The 19,372-nt window shown below is 49.3% G+C and overlaps 1 protein-coding gene across 1 annotated transcript in view; it reads left to right on the top strand.

The window, feature by feature from the left end:
* Positions 1–1,553: 1,553 nt before the first annotated feature.
* Positions 1,554–19,372, top strand: part of BRWD3 (bromodomain and WD repeat domain containing 3) — a 59,034-nt gene continuing 41,215 nt past the window's right edge. Inside the window, exons 1-6 of the mRNA XM_054075270.1 lie at positions 1,554–1,815; positions 1,896–1,954; positions 2,347–2,376; positions 2,536–2,595; positions 11,368–11,518; positions 13,751–13,849. Coding sequence (XP_053931245.1) covers positions 1,782–1,815; positions 1,896–1,954; positions 2,347–2,376; positions 2,536–2,595; positions 11,368–11,518; positions 13,751–13,849 — 433 coding nt within the window. The 5' untranslated portion in view covers positions 1,554–1,781. The remainder of the gene's footprint in view (positions 1,816–1,895; positions 1,955–2,346; positions 2,377–2,535; positions 2,596–11,367; positions 11,519–13,750; positions 13,850–19,372) is intronic.

The raw sequence follows: 19,372 nt of genomic DNA, 5'->3' as shown, positions 1-19,372 counted from the left end.
AAACAGACATACATTTCTGGAGCTTCGACAGGAGGCTTCCCACAGCAAAAATATTTATTTCCCTTAAGAGTATCTACAGTGACTGACACCGAACACCCTCTTCTCTGAAGAGAACAGGCCCTGTATCAATCATGTTTTCATTTCCTGAACAGTTTTTATTGCCACTCGATGCCATCCATTCTGTACCCGGGCAGGACTGTGTCCCCTGGGATGCAGCGCTGAGGCGAAAACCCCTTGGCACAGTGTGCTTCATGCAAGATGCCCAACAGCTCCTTTGAACACCAAGACACTTCTCAGGCTGCCCAACACCAGGCACCTGTACCTTGACACTGCGTCTTGAGCACCTTTGTTTACAGTAGCCTGAACCATTTCATGGATACAACTAAAGAAAGGTGTTTTTTCTGCCCTTCCAGGACATCCCCATACCGCTGTTCAAAACCACCTCCTGGGACCTGCTACAGCTATGCCTTTCCTAAGGGGCCCCAGCAAGGGACAGCTGCCTTCCCTCCAAGAAACACGCATGGGCTCCACCCTTCTCACTGCCCTACCCGCCTGGGAAGTTTAACATTTCCGTTATCCCTCTGCTTTTGCTTTTTCTTTTTTTTTAAAAAAAAACACTTATTTCCCAGCTACTGCTGGGCTGGAGGCTCCTTCCAGGCCCTGCAGCTCTACGCAGAGGCTGGGACAGCTCCAGCTGGGCACATAAAGTACAGGGAGGCCATGGCGCGGGCAGCCAGGCTCGTCCTCGAGAAAGGCCTTGGTGGGGAGAGAGGCAGGCCCGAGGCGGGAAGATGCAAGCCTCGACCAGAAGGGTAAAATGCCAGGTCCCCGGGGTGGGGAGGTGGGCGCTAGGGGAGGCTGCAAGGTCCCACTGCGGGGGGGAGGTGCAAGGGTCCCCCAGAGGGGGGCGGAGGCTGCAAGGGGAGAGCACTGAGGGCACCGGGGGTGAGGAAGGTGCGAAGCTCCTCGAGGTGGGGAGGGCGCTGCAAGGAAAGGGCGCAGGTCCGGTGTGGGAGGGTGCGGGAGGATGCAAGGTCCCACGGGCAGGGAGGAAGATTCGAGGCCCCCATGGCAGGGAGGGCGCAGGGTCCCCCCGGGGGCGAGGAAAGGGTGCAAGGACCCGGGGCGGGGAGGGCGCCTATAGGGCCCGGGTGGAGACGAAGGAGGGTGCAGGGGCAGAGTGCAAGGCTCAAGGCGGGGAAGGTGCTGGGCCCCGGCAGGGGTGGAGCCGGGAGCCTCGGAGCGGGGAGAAGGCCACGAGACCCCGAGCGGGGAGGGTACGAGGCCCCCCAGGCGGTGAGAAAGAGTCGAGGCCCCTGGGACATGGAGGGCGGGAGGGGGCTGCGAGGTCCCAGGGGAGGAGGAAGGAGGGTGCGGGTCAGCGTGCGAGGCCCCGGGCCGGGCGGGCGCGAGCAAGCAGCGACTCCCCGGCGCAGCCGCAGCTGCCGCCGCCCGGAAGCACTCCCCTCTCAGCCCCGCTCCCGTGCGTCACGGCGCATCCCTTCCGGCCGCGGCACTTCCGCCCCGCCCCGAGCTGCCGCGGGCGCCCCCACGCGGCGGGCGGCGGCGCTGCACCGCGCTGGGCGGCCGCCTCCTCCTGCCGCGGGTGCCGGGCCGCGCCGGGCCGCGGGCGATGCTATGAGGCCGGGCGGGAGCCGCGGCGGGGCCAGCGCCGCGCACCGGCAGCCGCGCTCGTGCATGGCCGCTCGGCCGCTGTAGCGGCGGCGGCTCCCCGGGGCGCCATCCGCCGCCTCCCCTCCCCCCCGGGCCTCCCGAGGAGGATGGCGGCGGCCGCCCCGACCCAGCTGGAAGCCGGTGGGTACGGGCGGGCGGCGGGGGCTGCGCTCGGCCCGCCCCGCGCCCCCCGCGGTAACCGCGTCCCCCTCTCCCCGCAGAGCTCTACTACCTGATCGCCCGGTTCCTGCAGTCCGGACCCTGCAAGAAATCCGCCCAGGTGAGCGTGGAGGGGGCACGGGGAGAAACGGGGACGGGAAGGGACGGGAGGGGGGACAGGAACGGGAATGGACGGAGATGGAGAGGGCTGAACGGAAAGGGAGACGGGGACAAGGATAAACGGAGAGGGGAAGGGGTTTGAACGGGGAAAGCGACGGGAATAAACGGGGAGGGGAGATGGGGACGGGGATGAACGGGGCTGGGGACGGGGCTGGACGGAGAGGTGGGACCGAACGGGGAGAGGAACAGGAATAAACGGGGAGGGGGACGAGGCTGAACGGGGAGAAGGACGGGAATAAACGGGGAGTGGCAACGGGGCTAAACGAGGGGGAGCTCAGCTCTGCGGGCGCCGGCCTCACCCCTCCGTGTGTCCGTCTGTCCGTGCGTGCCCAGGTGCTGGTGGAGGAGCTGGAGGAGCACCAGGTAAGGCGACTGCCCGGCGGGACGGGGGTTGCCCTGCCTGGAGTCCCCGGGCCGGGCTGGCCCCGGCGGGGCTCCCCTCGCCCCCAGCTCTGACGGCCGCCTCCCTCCTCCCCGTGTCCCTCCCTCCCTCCCCGTCCCCGGTGTCTCCCCCCTCCGCAGCTGATCCCGCAGCGCCTGGACTGGCAGGGCAAGGAGCACCGCCGCAGCTTCGAGGACCTGGTGAGACGAGTTTCGCTACCGACTTCCTCGCTGCAAATGCCCCCCGGTTCTGCCCGGGCACCGGCTGCGGGCGGGGGTACACGGCGGTACCGGCAGCGGGCAGGGATGCGCGGTGGTACCGCTGCCGCTTGGTGCTGGTCGCGGGCAGGGATGCACCGGGGGGATGTTCGGTGCCGGCTGCAGGCGTGGGGGGGGATGCACGGTGGTACTGGCGCCAGTCGGTGCCGGCTGCGGGCAGGGATGCGCGGCGGTGCCGCTACCGGCTGCCGCGGGAGATGCACGGCAGTGCCGGCTGCAGGGGGATGCGTGGCAGTATCGGCTGCAGGGAGGATGCGCGGCGGTGCCGGTACCGGCTGCAGGGGGGATGCGGGCGGTGCGGGGCCGGGCGGGTTATCTCAGGTCCCGGCACACCGATGGCCGCGCGGTGGGATGCGGGGCGGCGGCTGATTGGCTGCGGGCGGGGCGCGAGGGGGCGCCGGGACCCCCATCGCTCTGCCCCATCGCCTCCCCGCCCGAACCTCCGTGCCCTCCGAGCCCCACGGCGGCGGCGGGACGGACACCCCCGGGGCTGCGGGGGGAGTGCTGGTGCCACCGGAGCATCGCCGGGTCTGGTGCGGGGCTCCCAGTCTGTCTGTGGTCTGGGGCGCGCATCGCGGTGTCTGCTGCGGGGATCCTGTCCTCTCTGGGGCGGGGATCCTGGCTTGTGTCCAGTCTGGTACAGGATCATGGTCTGGTACAGGCATCCTGTCCTCTCTCCTCCCTGGTGCAGGATCCCAGGCTGTCTCCATTCTGGTTCAGGAATCCCAGTCTTGTGCCGGAATCCTGCCCTGTCTCCGCTCTGGTGCTGGGATTCCAGCCTGTCTGTGGTCTGGAGCGGGGATCCCGGTCTGTGGTGCTGGTGCAGGGATCACGGTGGCTGGAGCAGGGATCCTGGCCTGTCTCCTCCGTGGTGCAGGATCCCAGGCTGTCTCCGTTCTGGTGCAGTAATCCCAGTCTTGTGCAGGAATCCTGCCCTGTCTCCGCTGAAGTGCTGGGATCCCAGCCTGTCTGTGGTCTGGTGCAGGGATCTCAGCCTGCTCCTTACTAGAGCGGCTTCAACATGGGAAAAATGGATTTTTAGTAAGTGTAATGTTGGCACTATTAAACAGCTATGAAATATACGGAGTGGCTGCTTTTGGTGGATATGAACCATGACAATCTGTCATTGAAGAAGGTCAGCGTCCCTCTGCGCTGCCAAGGGGCCAGGAGCATGGGGATGGCCGTTTTCCCTTCCCATAGGGAACATCGGTCCTGGTGCCTGAGGTGCTCGTGTTCTTCATACTGGCCTCCGGGTGAAGGCAGTGAAACTGAGATTTCATTCCGATTTGTTTCCAGAGAGTGCAAATGGCTTTGTTTTCATTTCTGGGAGCTCTGGGTAACAACGTGTGGCACTGATTTGGCACTCTGCAGTTGGGATGCTGCAAACTTACTAATAGCTTTTCTAATGCTGATATATGTGTGGTCCTCACTGTCTTCTCACCTGGAAGAAGCTGAAAGTACATCCTTGCCTTTCCTGTCTCACATATTGCAATGACGATGGGGAATTTTCACATGACTGTTGCTCAAGCTGTGTTGTAGCTTGCTCAAGAGTTAGTTTTCCACTGTAGCAATATTGTACAAGCTCAGATGCAGATGGGAAGAGCTCCTTGCATTGGGATGAAATGTTTGTACCTGCTGGCTTTCCCTTTCCAAAGTTTAGTTAGAATGAAAGCTGAACATTGTCCTTCATCATTCGTCTTATGGATAATTCCAGGCTGTATACTGAGTGAACAGACACGGAGTAAGTGCTACATTTGATAAACTTTAATGCTGGAGAGCCTTTAAACTTAACTGTGGGCTGTTTCAGGTTTAGCTTGTCACGGCATCAGATGCCCAAGAGGAATATTAACAGGGGCAGCATGAAGTCTGCTTTCAGACACACTGGTTTTGCTTAGCCAGTTACAGAAACTTATATGTTTTTTTCCTTTCATTCTATGAGACATATAGTGAAGCCTTAAACCATTTCTTTGTGGATTAGATGGCATTGCTGAAATCATGTACTTTTCTTTAAGATTTCAGAATCGGGAAACAAACTGTTGCAGAGTGAGGCTTGGAGTTAATGTGAAACTGCTTCTCGCTGTATAAAGTTATCAAAATCCAGTATAAGATGCTTTTCTTCTTTTTAGATTGCCTTTTTGTTTAGTATTATTCAACTTTATCATGATTTACAGTAGGGACCGGGACTATAAATGAATCATTACAACAAGACAGGTTGATGCTAGGTAGGATGAGCCAAGCTTTTCTTGGTTCATGCTCAGGCTGCAGCTTTCCCTGTTGAGGGTAGGCTTTGTTCCTCTCAGCGCCTTGCGTCTGATGTGCTTGGAGTTTGGACCTTGGCTTGCATACGTTTGTATATTAACCTGAGCTGTGTGACTGCGGTGCTAGCTACAAGTCTGAATGTGATGTTCAGAGCAGAGACAGGACTGTGAAGAACACAAATAAGTCTAACCTTCATTTTAATTATCTCAGTCACATAATGGACTAAAAATAAATTACAGATGCTGGCGACTGGAGATAGAGTTTTTTCTCCGTTTTGAACACTTAGAGACAGAACCCCAAATTCAGTCACAATCACTGCCTCATGTGGCAACTGCCCAGGCTGGGCAGGCGGAGATGATGGAACCCAGTAAAAGTTTACAGACCCAGAGAAGTCTGTTGTGTTTTGTTCCTTTGTTTGTTTCCTTACTGTTCTGCTTTGGCAAATCTGACAAAGTAGTTCTTGTTCCAATTGCTGAGGTTTTAGCTCTGTTTTCCATTCCCGGTTTGGCTGCTCAGGTTAGCGCTGGTGTTTTTCAGAAAAGACGCCGGTACCCTTGCCGTCGAGTATGTTGTGGTTGCTCTTGGGGCTTTTGGAAACCATAAAGATGTAGCAACTAAATCACCTGCTAGTGGCTTTTACCTGGGGAATGTTTGCTCCTAATGCGCTCGAGCTTTTAGTCAAGATGTGAAAACTCTCCATTGATGTTTCTTTTTGATTTGAATTTGGTCTTTAAATGTCAGGTGCTGTAAGGCAGAAGAGTAATTTAAGACATGCTAATAAGAATCGTACCTCGCCAGCGAAACACACAGTGAATTCTAGCTTGCGTGCATTTGCGTTCCGTTTGTCTTTTCTGCTTATTCCCATTTTGGAATACTTTTTATGTGCAACATGTGGCTGCCTGTCTAGGTAATTGTCCAGGTATACTTCAAAGTGGTTTTTACTTTATTGTTGCCTGCTGGTGGTCTCAAAGCATAAAACGTGTCTGTATCGAGGAGGGTCCTTACTGTCCTTGTGAGGACCTGAAGCATGTCAAACTTGCCTGCAATTAGCACTCCTCATTTAAATTAACCGTAGCAATTCAGTGTGGAGTCAGCTGCTGTACAAACGAGTCAAGCTGAACTGACTCAGATTATCAGAACAGTCTCCAGCAGGCTGGACTGCTGTTGGAAATTATCTGTGTTTATTCCTAATGAGACTGCCTGGCTCTGCTCTGGCTTTCAAGAACTTTTTGATGGGCTGTGTCTTCTAGCTCAGCTCATTTTGGTCTTTGTGCCGAAGATATGTGTGATTTCAGGAAAAACAGAAACCTAGCTATTGTTGGGCAGGGTATTCAAGGGGAGAATTTGCTTCCCTGAACGGCTGTGCTGGTATGGAACAGCTTATGGGATTTGGCTTTGAGTTTCTGCCTTGCCCATCTGCATTGATTTAAAGCAAGCGATGAGGCCGAGGTGCTGTTATTTATAGATATCGCCAATCCCAGCATTAGCAGCGCAGGGATGTTATGGTCTTGTCACCTCAGGAAAATGTCATCTGGTGGTATGGTAGTTCTAACACGTTCTCTCTGGGGAAACCGAGTGGATAATGGCTTTTTAAATGCATGCGTATTTGCATACTGTGGACATCTTGTGCAAGGCCAGTATCTGAGCTTCCTTTTGCTGAGATTCTGTATTTGAGGTCTTGGGTAATTTCCTGCTTGCTCAGCTGCCTTGGTCCTCTTGGTCTCCTCTGCTGCTTTTCGATACAGTTGTCAAGTGATTCTGGATCGATTGTTATTTCAGCCCGAGAGCCGTGTTGTGTGGCTGCCTAGGGGTTAGAGAGCCGCAGCCGATGCGCGCTGCCCAGCCTGCCCGCAGCAGCCTGGCTGCAAAGGAGCCTTCCAAGGGCTCCTTCTATTAGCCAAATCTTGCATCGAATTTAGCCCGTGCTTTCAAGCGGTGTTCAATGGGTGTCCCAAGAGATGTTTCAGAGTGATCTGGTTCCGATCTCTGGGAAGACAGGCATCTTATATAAGTAGTAATCACAAAGAATCTTTGTTTCCTGTTCATTGGAATCTTCCTTGGAGGAGAAGTTGTCAGCGGTCAGACCAGGGGATTTTGTTTGCTTGTTGCAGCGATCAACCAGCTTCGTGGCTATTTTCTTAGCTGCACAGTGCAGACCCTTCGCTTGATTTCTCTTTGAGATTATGCGGTAATGCTTCCAACATTGGAAGCGTAAGCAGGTTTAGGGGTAGGGCTTTTGCCTGGCCCTGCCATGACTTCACTAATAGTTCTTTGCGTGCAGCTGCTTATCACCGTAGCAGCTTATTTGCATACTGGTTCAAGCAATCCTGGCTGTGTTATGTAGAGATTTTTATAAGAATGGCTTCACTTTACCCATTTCTTGAGAGATTTTAGATCCATAAAACCTGTCTGGTTACTGTGACAGAGAATCTTCCGTGGTGCTCTCACTTTGTAGCCTTTATAGGATCTTTCACATCTTCAGGCACCAAAACATTTCTCTCTTTATAATTTATACCAGGGAGTAGAACTTGCTGTCATGTAGTGCATTTTCAGTTCTTCTGCATGATTTTAACATGCTCTTTTAAAAGCTTGTTTTAAAAGCCTGTTTTTAGCCTCTGTTCCTCGTCTATATTTTTTTCTAATTTTCTAACATGATTTTTTTAATATTCTAAAAATATTTTCCAATCTACCTGAGGAGGTGATAGTAGCCTTGCTATTGTTTACGTTTGCCACATGGGGTTTGGACCAGTATACGCTAAGAGGTGTGGCTATAACTGATGCTAAGCTTTGCCTTTTTCCTTCCTTCTTTGAATGAAAATCTGATTTGGGAGACTTCGTTTTGCTCAGCTGTATGTTTGCAGCTTTACCTTTTGAAAAGAGACTTAAAATCCATTTCCAGCTATCTCAGGCAGAGGTGAAAGGAAAGGTTTTTGTTTCAAATTCTTTTGGGAACCTAAGAATAGAGTTGCTTGGTTTGCTCTGGGCTGTGGTTTAAGCATTTTAGCTGGAAGCTGTTATGGAAAAGATCTCCAGGAGGATTTGCTGCTATTGCTGCCTGCCCGTGTGGGTATTTGGTAATAACAGCAGTGATGATATTTGGTTTAAGGACCACTTATTTGGGCTGTTCTGGCTTGTAGAAATGTGAAAATGTGCAAAGGAAGAAGTTTGCTACAGCATTCTGAGTGCAGGGAGCAAATTTGGTGAGCAGAGTGTGTTAACAGAGTGAGCGGTCACTTTGGTATGTGCCTCACCTGCGCAAGATGCCCCATGTTAAATGTATAGAAGCTTAAAGTGTAATAAAACTCCGCGCTAAAATTGAGATGCAGCTCACTTGTGCTGATTTAACTCTGGCTTCAGGATGAATTTGCCAACTTTTCAGGTCTGGGCAGCTATCATGTGGATTTCTGATATCCTGAGCTGCTTAACGTCTGAGCACCCAGGCAAATCACCGCCAGGCGTGTGCGGATAACTGCCGCACGCTCCCTGTGCCTGGTGCATCCGCCTTTCATCTGAGTGCTGGCTGCTCCGCACATGTGTTGGTGTTCCCTCTCTTTGCTGTTCTTTATCAAACTGTGGCTTAATCTGCAGGTCATTAAGAAACAAAAGTCCCTTTCCATTTCTGACTTGGTGCACTGATTTCATCAGGACTGCTTGTGAATAACTTGCTCTCTGTCTCTGCAGCACATTTGTTGCCAGGCGTAATTCAACACCTCTCTCTAGACATAGAATAGCAGTGATGCTTCAAAACCAGTGTGCTCCTAAGTGAAAAGGGAAGTGTTTTGCTGCATTTCATGGCCTCAAGTCCCACCAGGTGGGATTCAGATTAGACATCAGGAGAAACTTCGTCACCAAAAGGGTTCTTGGGCACTGGCAGAGGCTGCCCAGGGCGGTGATGGAGTCCCCAGCCCTGGAGGGGTTTAAAGGACAGGCAGGTGAGGTGCTCAGGAGTGGTTTAGTAGTGGACAGATACAGTTGGACTCAATCTCAAAGGCCTTTTCCAGCTAAGTGATTCCATGATTACAGTAGGAGAACAGTCTGGACTTCCTGCGAAGTTTTGTTTTTCCAGAGAGAGTGGTGTGGGCTGAGAGTTTTCCTGCCCTAGAAGTAAAATTCCACAGCTTCTGGATTGGTTACTCTTTTTCTTTTTAATCTTAAGCTTGATAAGTTGCGGAGAATTGGCAGTTGTTGACTGAGAAGCATGTTAATAGTTATCAGAGATGTAAAAAAGAATTTCGTACTCAGATTTTGTTAAATTGCTGATCCTGTTTTTCAAATTACCGTTGTTTCAGATCCCATACATACTGAAGGGAGGCTAATGTCAGGGTAATAAAATACTTTGTAGCATTAACACATCTCTAATGTTTTAGAAATGAGTAAGAATGATAGGCAAATAGTTCAAATAATCCTTTTATCCCGTTTTGACTTCTGTTATAGCCTGTGATTTGCAATGAAAGACAATTCCTGCTCATATACTGAGCTCTACTGGCTGTGCAGCTGGGAAGGTACCAGTTTTATTTTGGAACTCTATGCTTTCCGGGGGAAAAAAGTTTGACTGGAGAAACCAGTCAGTGCAGGAGAGGTCTTGTGGTGTCATTCCATGATGCTTATAGTATGAAAAGTCACAGGATAGGACCACATCAATGTCATCATCAGGTTTATCTTTCCTGCAGAGAACAATTCTTCTGTTTCTGTTGGAAGGCTAGGGACTTATCTTTTCTGCGCAGTGACTGGAAGGGTGTGTTTGGGATCTGGTCTCCTTCTGTAAGAGTTCTCCTTCAGATTGGAACAGTTTTGGTTTGGTTTAGTTAATTGAGAATTTTATTTGTACTTAGAAAAGCCTTTGGGGTGTTTTTTGGTTAGAATCTTCCTTGTGGGATGGTGTTGATCCTGGTTGTGATGCAGGTGGTTCCACCACACGCTCATGACTCACTGCGTTGAACCTGTAGCACCACTGCTGTTGCCCAATTGGAACAAGCCATTTCCCAATGACATGTAGTAATAATCTCTTTGATGACACAGTTCAGCGAACAATGTGTTGGCAGCAGTTCTGAGCGAAGTATTTACCTTTTTCTCCTTCCCAATGTGTGCAGCTCTCTCCCGAGTGCTGAGGCAGGAGCTGGGCGTCTCCCTGGGGTCTGGGTGGGCAGGATGGCAGGGTCTATCTGATGATGCTCTGCTGTTGAAAGCAGTGGTCTTGTTGCTTCTGTGAAGCGCAGTCAGCTTTGCCAACCCTGGCAGAAAACTAGCGTTCCTGATCAGGGGAGCGGAGTCGGCTCTCACCGCAGTAGATGGGCACCGGAGCTGATGCGGAGAGGAGCTGGGTCATGGTTTTAGCCAGACTGAGGAATCGTTCTGGCTCACTGCGGCTGCACAAAAACTTGTCCTGCCCTGATGGGAGGGAGCTGCATGGGTGGTGAGCGCTCACAGCCCTGTCACCAGTGCTAGCACGGGTCTGGACACATTTAAAGCAGCCATGTAGGAGAGAGGGATGTGCGCAGGCACATGTCTGCTGTTATTTCTTTACAGTGAGCACTGTTCTGGCCCTTTCAGGTCAGCTCTAGTATTTGGCATCAGTTCATGGCTTGGTAAAACAAAAAGCTGGTTTATGACAATCTCTTCATAATACTGCAACAGATACACAAGTTGTGAATATTTTAACTACAACTATGTTTCAGTTTCCAATCACAGGTCCGTTAAGAGTCGAGAGGTGTGTTAATGTTAATCTTTAAAAAGGAGGTGGATGTGGCTGTATGTCCTGTGTTGAAGGAGCTGAATAAGCTCTGATGTTCGGTTTCCGCTGCCAGCTGGTAAATACAGTAGAAATCAGGCAAGTGCAGGACACTCTGGGTAATGAGGCACAGTTTATTTACTGTTTGAACACACTGTCAGAAAAACTATTGTCTCTCTCCACAGAAAACAGTCTCTGTCTGATGGGAAAAGGAATGTTTTCCCAAGGTGACAAATCCAGAGCCTACACTTGTGGTTCTAGAAGATACCTGTTGACCGTAGTTAAAAACCACAGACTGGGTATTGCTCTTAGGATAATGTTTAGGGTTTTGGGGGCTTCAGCACATGTGCTTCTTACAGCAATGTGAGAGTCTGGCAGGGGTGTTTCAGCTAAACGCAGAATTCCATTTGTGAAAAGGGTGGGCTGAAGGATAAAAAAGGCTTAAAAAAATTGCCCAGGCAATACTTTGATCCAGGTACCACACTGGGAATGTGGAGTTTCAGGGCTTTTTGTTTGTTATTAGGGGATATCCTAAATCACAACTGAAGCTCCTGCCACCTGGAATTTCTGGTCTGGCTTTTGCCACTTGAAAAGGCATCTTTGGTGGTTGATTTTGAAGGGTTTTCAAGGGTTTTAGACTTGATTGCGGTAATTTTATTTGACAGAATAAACCAATTTTCAAATGTTTGTATTATTTGTATGTTTAGGTGGCTGTCAATGCACACATCCCTCCGGATTATCTTCTTAGAATCTGTGAGAGGCTGGGACCCCTTTTAGACAAGGAGATCCCACAGAGTGTCCTAGGTGTGCAGACGCTGCTGGGTGTCGGGCGCCAGTCTCTACTAAGGGCAGCGAAAGGTAAGATTCTCGATTTACGTGTGATTGGATTTTATTTTAATAGTCACCCCCCCTTCTGCTTCCATTCATAGAATCATGGAATGGTTTGGGTTGGAAAGGACCTTAAAGATCATCCAGTTCCAACCCCCTGCCACAGGCAGGGACACCTCCCACTAGGTGGATCCTTCCTATTGTGGAACCTGTGGTGTGTTTGCACGAGCCCTCGTTAGTCTCCTTTGCTTGTCAGCTTTCTTTTGCCTTCTCGCTGAAATTCCCTTATTGCTGGCCCTATTACATGTTTTCCTCGGTTGACAATGCTGTCCCGAGCAGCTCTTGCCTACAATTCCCTGATCTTGTTCCTTGCTTTCCCTGCCTTCCCTTCTCGGCGTGTTAGATCAGCGTTTGTGTAGACGATGTGGTGATCTGGATTAGACTTGATCCATCTGAAACACAGCCACTTTTTCATTTACACTGCCTGTGTCTAAAATAACCCAGCAGTCTCTTTGCTTTACTGGGCTATTTTTCAGGCTGTTTTGTTCCTTTTTTTCCTGTTATTTGATTCCCAGATGTGTTGGCTTGAAAGCCAGGGTGGCATTTAGAGCAGCATTTAGAGGGTGGAAGGAAACAAGGCTGATTCTTCAGTGATAATTCCTGCTGTACCTTGGTTTGAGAGCCCCCATTCCTTTCTTGAGCAGCACACCAGTCCTGTTCCTTTCGGAAAACTCTTGCTCTGCTTGAGCTAGTGATCCTGAGAGAACAGTTTTTGTATTGTAACTAAACTGCTTCAAGAACCATCTGCTATTGAAAAGAGTGATTCCTCCCTTCCCTCCTCACTCCGTGCCCCTGCTGCTTCTTGCCTGTAGGAACCAGAACTTATTTGGTCCCGTGATGATTCAGAGTGCTAAGATGTTGCAAAAGTTGTTATTGCTGTTGTAGAGCAGTGAATTAATTCGTGGAAGAATCAGAGTGCTGGAGGTGACACAGGCAGCAGGAGCAGCGTTCTGGGAGAGGAGGAGGGATGGGAGAGCAGGACCTTCCTGTTTCAGTGGCAGTTGAGCGCTTAATTTACTGCATCCTGTGAAGTCACGCTTGGGTGCCAACAAGGACATTCTGCTGATGCACTGGATGTCACCTGGAGGGATGTGCTGTTTGCAAATGTGTTTACTTACGCAAAGTTTTGGGACTTAGTCTTGTTTTGCCTGCGCTTTGCTATAATTGGGTGGAGAATTTCGGATTTGCAGGGAAGCCTGAAGAGAAACGTTCCTGCATTTCACCTTCAGTTTGCATCTTAGAAGAAAACAACAGCAAAATGTAAAGAAAAATTAAACATTTTTGTGCAGGGAAACAAGTTACTTATGTGGATTAGGGGACAGAGGGTAGATGAATCCCTGAAAGATGCAGTGCTTCGTAAGCCGTGTGATTAATTTATCGCAAAGAGAATGTGCTCTCAGGAGTCTCTCTGAGCCACGTAAACTTGTGCAGTTCAGAGATCTAAACGGTGATACGCAGATCCACCGGTCTGTGGCACTATCCTTCTGTTTCAGTACTTATTCACTGTGGAAGCTCATTTCTCTACTTCCAGATGGCCAGAAATGGAAGAAGTCCAGATCTAATTTCTGAGGCGCTTGGAATAGTCTCAGAAAAATCACTATTATTCTAGTGCGAGGGCTCTGTGAGGGCAGTTGGCAGCAGAGACCTGGAGAGCCTTTAAAGGAAAGAGTCTTCGTTTTGAAGACAATGTGTTTTTGAGCATCGTGTGCAGAGGAGAATCGGAAAGGAGGGCATATTGCCACCAATTGCAGGAAAAGAGATTTATTGGGGAAAAAAAAAAATCCCACTTTCAGGGAGCAAACGTGTGTGTTTGTCAATTCTCAACCATCTACAGCTCGTAAGAAGAGGTCCTGTATCTGTTGAGATTGCAAAAGGATTGAAAACATAGCAAAGTTCAGTCCTGCCGTCATACAGAGCACAACCGCTTTTTTTGATTCTCTGTTTCCATCAGTTTAGACACCCTACTCACCAAAATAAAGCAGAAATAAGCTGAAACCATTGACAGTTATATTGCTTGGGAACTAGGAATCAGAGTAGCATTTTCTTCAAGTGTTTGATCTCTGACAGACTATTTTAAAAGACAAATCTAGTTTTGGGATGCAGGGAGTGATGCTTAATGCTCTTGATTCCAAGAAGAATAGGTCCATTTGCTCCAGTTTGGCCGATTGTTTCACTAATCTGCTGTTCATCTTCCTGTTACAGACTTCAGACATACACTATGGAAAGGATCTGCGTTCGCAGCTCTTCACAGAGGCCGGCCTCCCGAACTACCTGTAAATTATGGGAAACCACCAAATGTGGGTGAGTTTTGAAACATGCACAGGGTGTTTTTTTCTTCTCTGTGTCTTTATTACTGTTCCAACTGAAAGTTACTCTTACTGACTGAAACACTACCATGGGCTTGCATCAATGGTGCTTTTTTTGACATTTCACCGTGAATTGTCTAAGAAGGCTTTCTCACTGATGGTAGAACAATTTTTTTTTTATATTATTCAGGCTTGGATCTTCCATAGTGTGTGTATGCATGTTAAAACATTAATGGCCACGTTGAAAAGCTTTGCACGTCAGCTTCCTGTTCAGAGGGCAATGTGCTTGAGTGCTTTTTTGTGATAGACCTATGTAATATGTACATGTGCTTCTAAGATGGAATAGGCAGGATTGCAGGAGCATATAGACAATCTCTTCATCCAGGAATCTTAGCCAGAACAAAGCGCCTGGCTCCCAGAGGACTTTTTTGACTCAAGAATTCAGTTTAGTTCAATTATGACAGAAAGCAGACTACTTGCAACATCCCTCTCCAGAAAGGAAATAATCAGCAAACCAGCATATGTGTTACTTTGGTTTCAGTTGTCCACACAGTCAGATAAAAAGCTGTATAAGACTCAGATACGTGCAGGCATTCGGCTTAAACATCATCGAAGAGCCGCTCTGTTTTCTTTAAACTAAAAAGTATTTTCCTAGTATGGGCTGAACTTTCGTTAACCATTTTTATAGCAAACAAATTTGAGTCTTGCAGCCATAAATAAAAGTCCTGTTGGTCATGTTTTGTTTTCCTGTTTTGGGTGTTTTATCTGTAGTTACCCTGTGTTTGTGCAAATGTATAGGCTTTTCCTGGCTTGTTAGGAGATGCGCTCACATCTGTTTCTCCCATGTTTGTTCCTGTTTGTCCTTCTGTGCTTTCTCTATTACTAAAAATGAATCTTTATCAGGCACGAGGGTGACAAAGCCGGGACTGTTTGTGGTTGAAATCGATAGCGCTGCTTTGCATAAGGTCTGTGGTGTTGTGGCAGCAGAGTGACAGAGCAGCAAAGTTAATTGTGGGGCTGCTGTATGGAAACGAAATGGATATTTGCCTGGAACTGGTACATGGGGTATTATTGCATTAGTACTTGTCCTGCTCATAATTTATGAGTCATGCTGTGGACGTTAAAAAAGAAAACCATTTCCATGTATTAGTATGGTTACTTCTGTGCATATCTGTGTATTTACTCTTTTAGGCTGGTTCTGCAGTTGCTTTATTGTTTGCAGTTGGGCTCATGGATTGCTGATTGGCTGGATTGTAGATTTACTGCATGCACTTGGCTTCTATAGTTGTATTTCTGTAAGGGATCCTGGATCAATTCTTTCACAAGAGAAAAATCAGACCATGTGTTTCTGGAATATGTGGTGTTATTAATGAACTGTACTGGCACGCTCTGCGTCAGTGTTTGTCATGCCATCATAGAATCATAGAATGACTAGGTTGGAAGGGACCCACTGGATCATCGAGTCCAACTATTCCTAACACTCCCTAAACTATGTCCCTCAGCACCTCATCCACCCGTCCCTTAAACACCTCCAGGGAAGGTGACTTCACCCCCTCCCTGGGCAGCTGTTCCAGTGCCCAATGACCTTTCCATGAAAAATTTTTTCCTGGTGTCCAGCCTGACCCTCCCACGACAGAGCTTCAGGCCATTCCCCCTTGTCCTGTCCCCTGTCACTTGGGAGAAGAGCCCAGCTCTCTCCTCTCCACCACCTCCTTTCAGGTAGTTGTAGAGAGCAATAAGGTCTCCCCTCAGCCTCCTCTTCTCCGGGCTAAACAACCCCAGGGCCCTCAGCTGCTTCACCAGCTTCGTTGCTCTTCTCTGGACACGCTCCAGAGCCTCAACATCCTTCTTGTGGTGAGGGGCCCAGAACTGAACACAGTATTCGAGGTGCGGTCTCACCAGTGCTGAGTACAGGGGCAGAACAAGTCCCTGGACCTGCTGGTCACGCCGTTTCTGATACAAGCCAAGATGCCATTGGCCTTCTTGGCCACCTGGGCACACTGCTGGCTCATGTTCATTCGGCTGTCAACCAACACCCCCAGGTTCTTCTCTAAGCAGCTTTCTAGCCAGACTTCCCCCAGTCTGTAGCACTGCATAGGGTTGTTGTGCGCCAAGTGCCGGACCCAGCATTTGGCCTTGTTGAACCTCATGCCATTGGTCTCAGCTCAGCAGTCCAGCCTGTTCAGATCCCTCTGCAGAGCCTCCCTACCCTCCAGCAGATCCACACTTTCACCCATCTGCCAACTTGCCGAGGGTGCACTCAATGCCTTCACCCAGGTCATTGATAAAGACATTGAACAGGGCTGGACCCAGTACTGAGCCCTGAGGAACTCCACTTGAAACTGGCCTCCAGCTGGAGTTAACTCCATTTACCACCACTCTCTGGGCCCGGCCATCCAAGAAGTTGACTCTATTTAAGCTATGCAGGAGCCAGGAGTTTGGTTTAGGGGTTCCCCATAGTTAATAGGGCTGGAACCCTGTGGTCTGTTTTCCAAAACAAAAGGTCCTTCTCAGGAACTGGAGCAAGAAATCAGCGTTGCCTTTTCTCAGCGTGTTTGTCCAGAGCTGGGAATCTTCTGTCTGAGGGAGTCTCCAGGAAAGTGCTGACCTGTGGAAGTGGTTCTCGGGGTCCTAATGTTTGTGTGTTGAGTCACGGAGGTCTGTGGTGACCTGCTGGGGGAGGAGAGGAAGGGGAAATGCTGCTCTAGCTTTCTGCTGCAGAAAGGATAGCAGGATAGATCCAGCGAGGATGGCCTTTTACAGTGTTTCTTTGCAGGTTTGGCAGTAGGGGTGCGTCTAGGAGTCCTTTTGTGCTCTTTCAGTCATAAAGGTGAAAGATTGGTCATAGAATTCCTCAGCAACAGGAGTTACGTGTGGTAAACCTGCTCTTGAATGCTACTTTGGTCTTGTCAGGACTGGTTTTCTTTGCAGGCACCAAAAAGCAGAGGAGGAAGAAGGTTGTTTTCCTTCTTCAGTTGATCACTGGAGCTGGTCTAACCCGAGTATGAAAATCTTCATGTGGGCAGCTGTCGTTAGTGAGAATAAACCAAAATGTGGAACTAGGAATCTCGTAGCTTCATCTCCGTGAATGAGCACTTCAACTGGATGGAAATGTCCAGTCAGGGTGATCTAGCTGCCTCGGACCTGCCCAGTAACAGTGCTCTTGTGAGGTCAGAAATTGATGTTTCTCTGCTGTACATGAATTCCATAAGATCAGAGCTGTGGTAGCTGGAAGGCTTTGTTCTTTTGGTGCTTTCACTAGTTCTTACTGTCTTCTTTCCAAGAAGATATTTTGCATGTGTGAGCCATCCGTCTGTATTTCCCAGTGTTCTTCTGAAATCCAGGCTTGTGTTTCTTCTGCACACAGCGAGTGGCACCCACTCTTCATGCCTGATCAGGCTCTACCATGAGGTCACGGCTCCTCACCACAGGTCCTGGCTGTGTAAAATGGGATGTCCTTGTTATGGAGTTGTGCTTATTTCAGGGGGTAAAACAGCACGATGTGAGGTCATAACCCTTCATACTAGAGAAACTAATTTTAAAAGAAACTTTTATATCAATATTCTCTTTTTTATTTTTGCTTGCAAAGCATAGAGTGAGGCAAAGGTTTATAGGAAGAACTTCAGCAGATTGAAAACTGCTGCGGCTACGTGACATTGGCCATGCTGAAATGTTTTAATTCCTTCTGAATTTGTGACTCAGCTTTGAAATTGTGATGCCTGATGATTGGTTTTTTTAAGCTTTTGTTTTCACTGATGGGTTATTGTTGCAGGGTTTTGGTTTTGTCCTTCTTAGGTGAGCTGTCTTGCAAGGGTTCTTATGTTTCTGCTGTTATCTCTAGTGGAATTGCTGTTGCACAGTGTGCATGTCTCCCCTCTGCCCCATGTAGCTGCTCATACTTCACTAAGGACTGGACTTTTCCTGACAGTGTGGTCTTCAAGGGCCAAGAAACAGAAAATGCCTGCATTTAACCCCACGTTACTCTTGGTTGGTAGTTGGAGGATGCACTGGTGTGCGTCTGTAGGGCAGGAGCCAGCTGTGCTGGTGCTGAGGCGGGATGCTCCGGGCAGAGGCTGAGGGAGCGAAAGCCCAGCTCTCATGGCAGCATCAGTGGCTCTGCCCCGAGGCAGCGGTCATTTCCGCAGCTAAAGGTGAGGAACTTTGTCTGAGAAGATGGTCCTTCTGTTTGTGGACAAAGCTAACTTATTTTTCTTAACAGGAAGACTAGACATGCTCACTCTTTATGTGAAATAACATCAGTGCAGTTTTGAAAGTTCTCTCTGGCAGGGAATGGTGAGGGGGCAGACTTGGCAGCCGTAGCGCCCAGCGTGGCCTGAAGCGCAGCTGCTAATCAGCTAGGCTGCTACGAGGTTTAGGGCTCCTATGTTGCTAATTCTCTGTGTGGGAATTGTTTTTTGGTGTTTTTTTTTGCTTTCAGTCTTTGTGAGGACAATAACTTCATTGTGCTGAAGAAAGCAAACTTCATGGGGCTTTTTGCCACGTGGGTAATTCCCCAGTTCGATACTGTGTGTTAGTCTTCAACCAAAAAATAGGAGAACTGGAATTGGGGGTGTTTGGTTTGTTTCATGAGGGGTTTTAACTTTGCAGTTCTTTTGAAGGCAATGATAGTTTATAAAGTGAGGGAAGACTAAAATCTCAGACATAGCTTTGCATGTGTGGCACGTGTTTCTGGTTTACCCTGAGTATTTTTATAGTGAGGACCAGAGACATTGAACATTTGCTACTTTTTGTTCAAAGATGCTGTTGCTTTGATGAAGAAGGTACTCCTGGCACAACTGTACTGTGTGAACTCCCAACACAAAACCCTGAGACTGTGCCTGTAACTCTTTCTTTAATAAATTAAGAAAATCAATTCTGATCACTTTCACCACAGCTCCCTTCTGAGCCGATACCCGGCTGCGTACGATGCTGCCAGCATCCAAAGCAGTTCCCCAGATCATTTTCTGAAAGGTTGTTGCCTGTTTTGCTTTCACATCTTCTACCAACCAGAAATGGGTTCCTTTGAGCACCAACTGGATCTTTTGGAAACGGGAGTGAGGTCTGGTGAGCAGGGTGGGTGCTGAAGCGCAGGGATGTTGTTGGGAGCTAAAAAACCCTTCACAGCCAAAGCTCTGGGGGCTGGCACGGTGTCTGGGTGTGAACTTGCTGTTCATTCTTGCACAGCGGCATTTTCCGACTGAGGGTAAGGAAACGTCTCTGTTTGAACCCACGCCCACTCGCGCTGAGTGAAGCGACCGAGGTGAGCCGTGGCTCACTGCGACAGGTTACAACATGTCCTATACCCATCTCTGTGTCTCTCCCACTCGTGGTTCCTGTGCTGTAGGATCAGTCTCAGTCTTTTTTGTGTCATCTCTCTTATTTCTCTGGAACTTGTGATGAAAGCATTTCATAAGCAGTGCTTTTTATGTTTTAATTATCCATGAGAGGTTGAGGGGGTCTTGTCCCCACTGTGCAAATAGAGAAGTAGGAACAGAAAGAAGTGAAATAACTTATGCAT

The sequence above is a fragment of the Cuculus canorus genome, chromosome 10 (assembly GCF_017976375.1).
Source record: "Cuculus canorus isolate bCucCan1 chromosome 10, bCucCan1.pri, whole genome shotgun sequence".
Classification (NCBI taxonomy): domain Eukaryota; kingdom Metazoa; phylum Chordata; class Aves; order Cuculiformes; family Cuculidae; genus Cuculus; species Cuculus canorus.
Note: the sequence above shows the minus strand (reverse complement) of the source record. Positions and strands in the feature narration are given on the sequence as shown.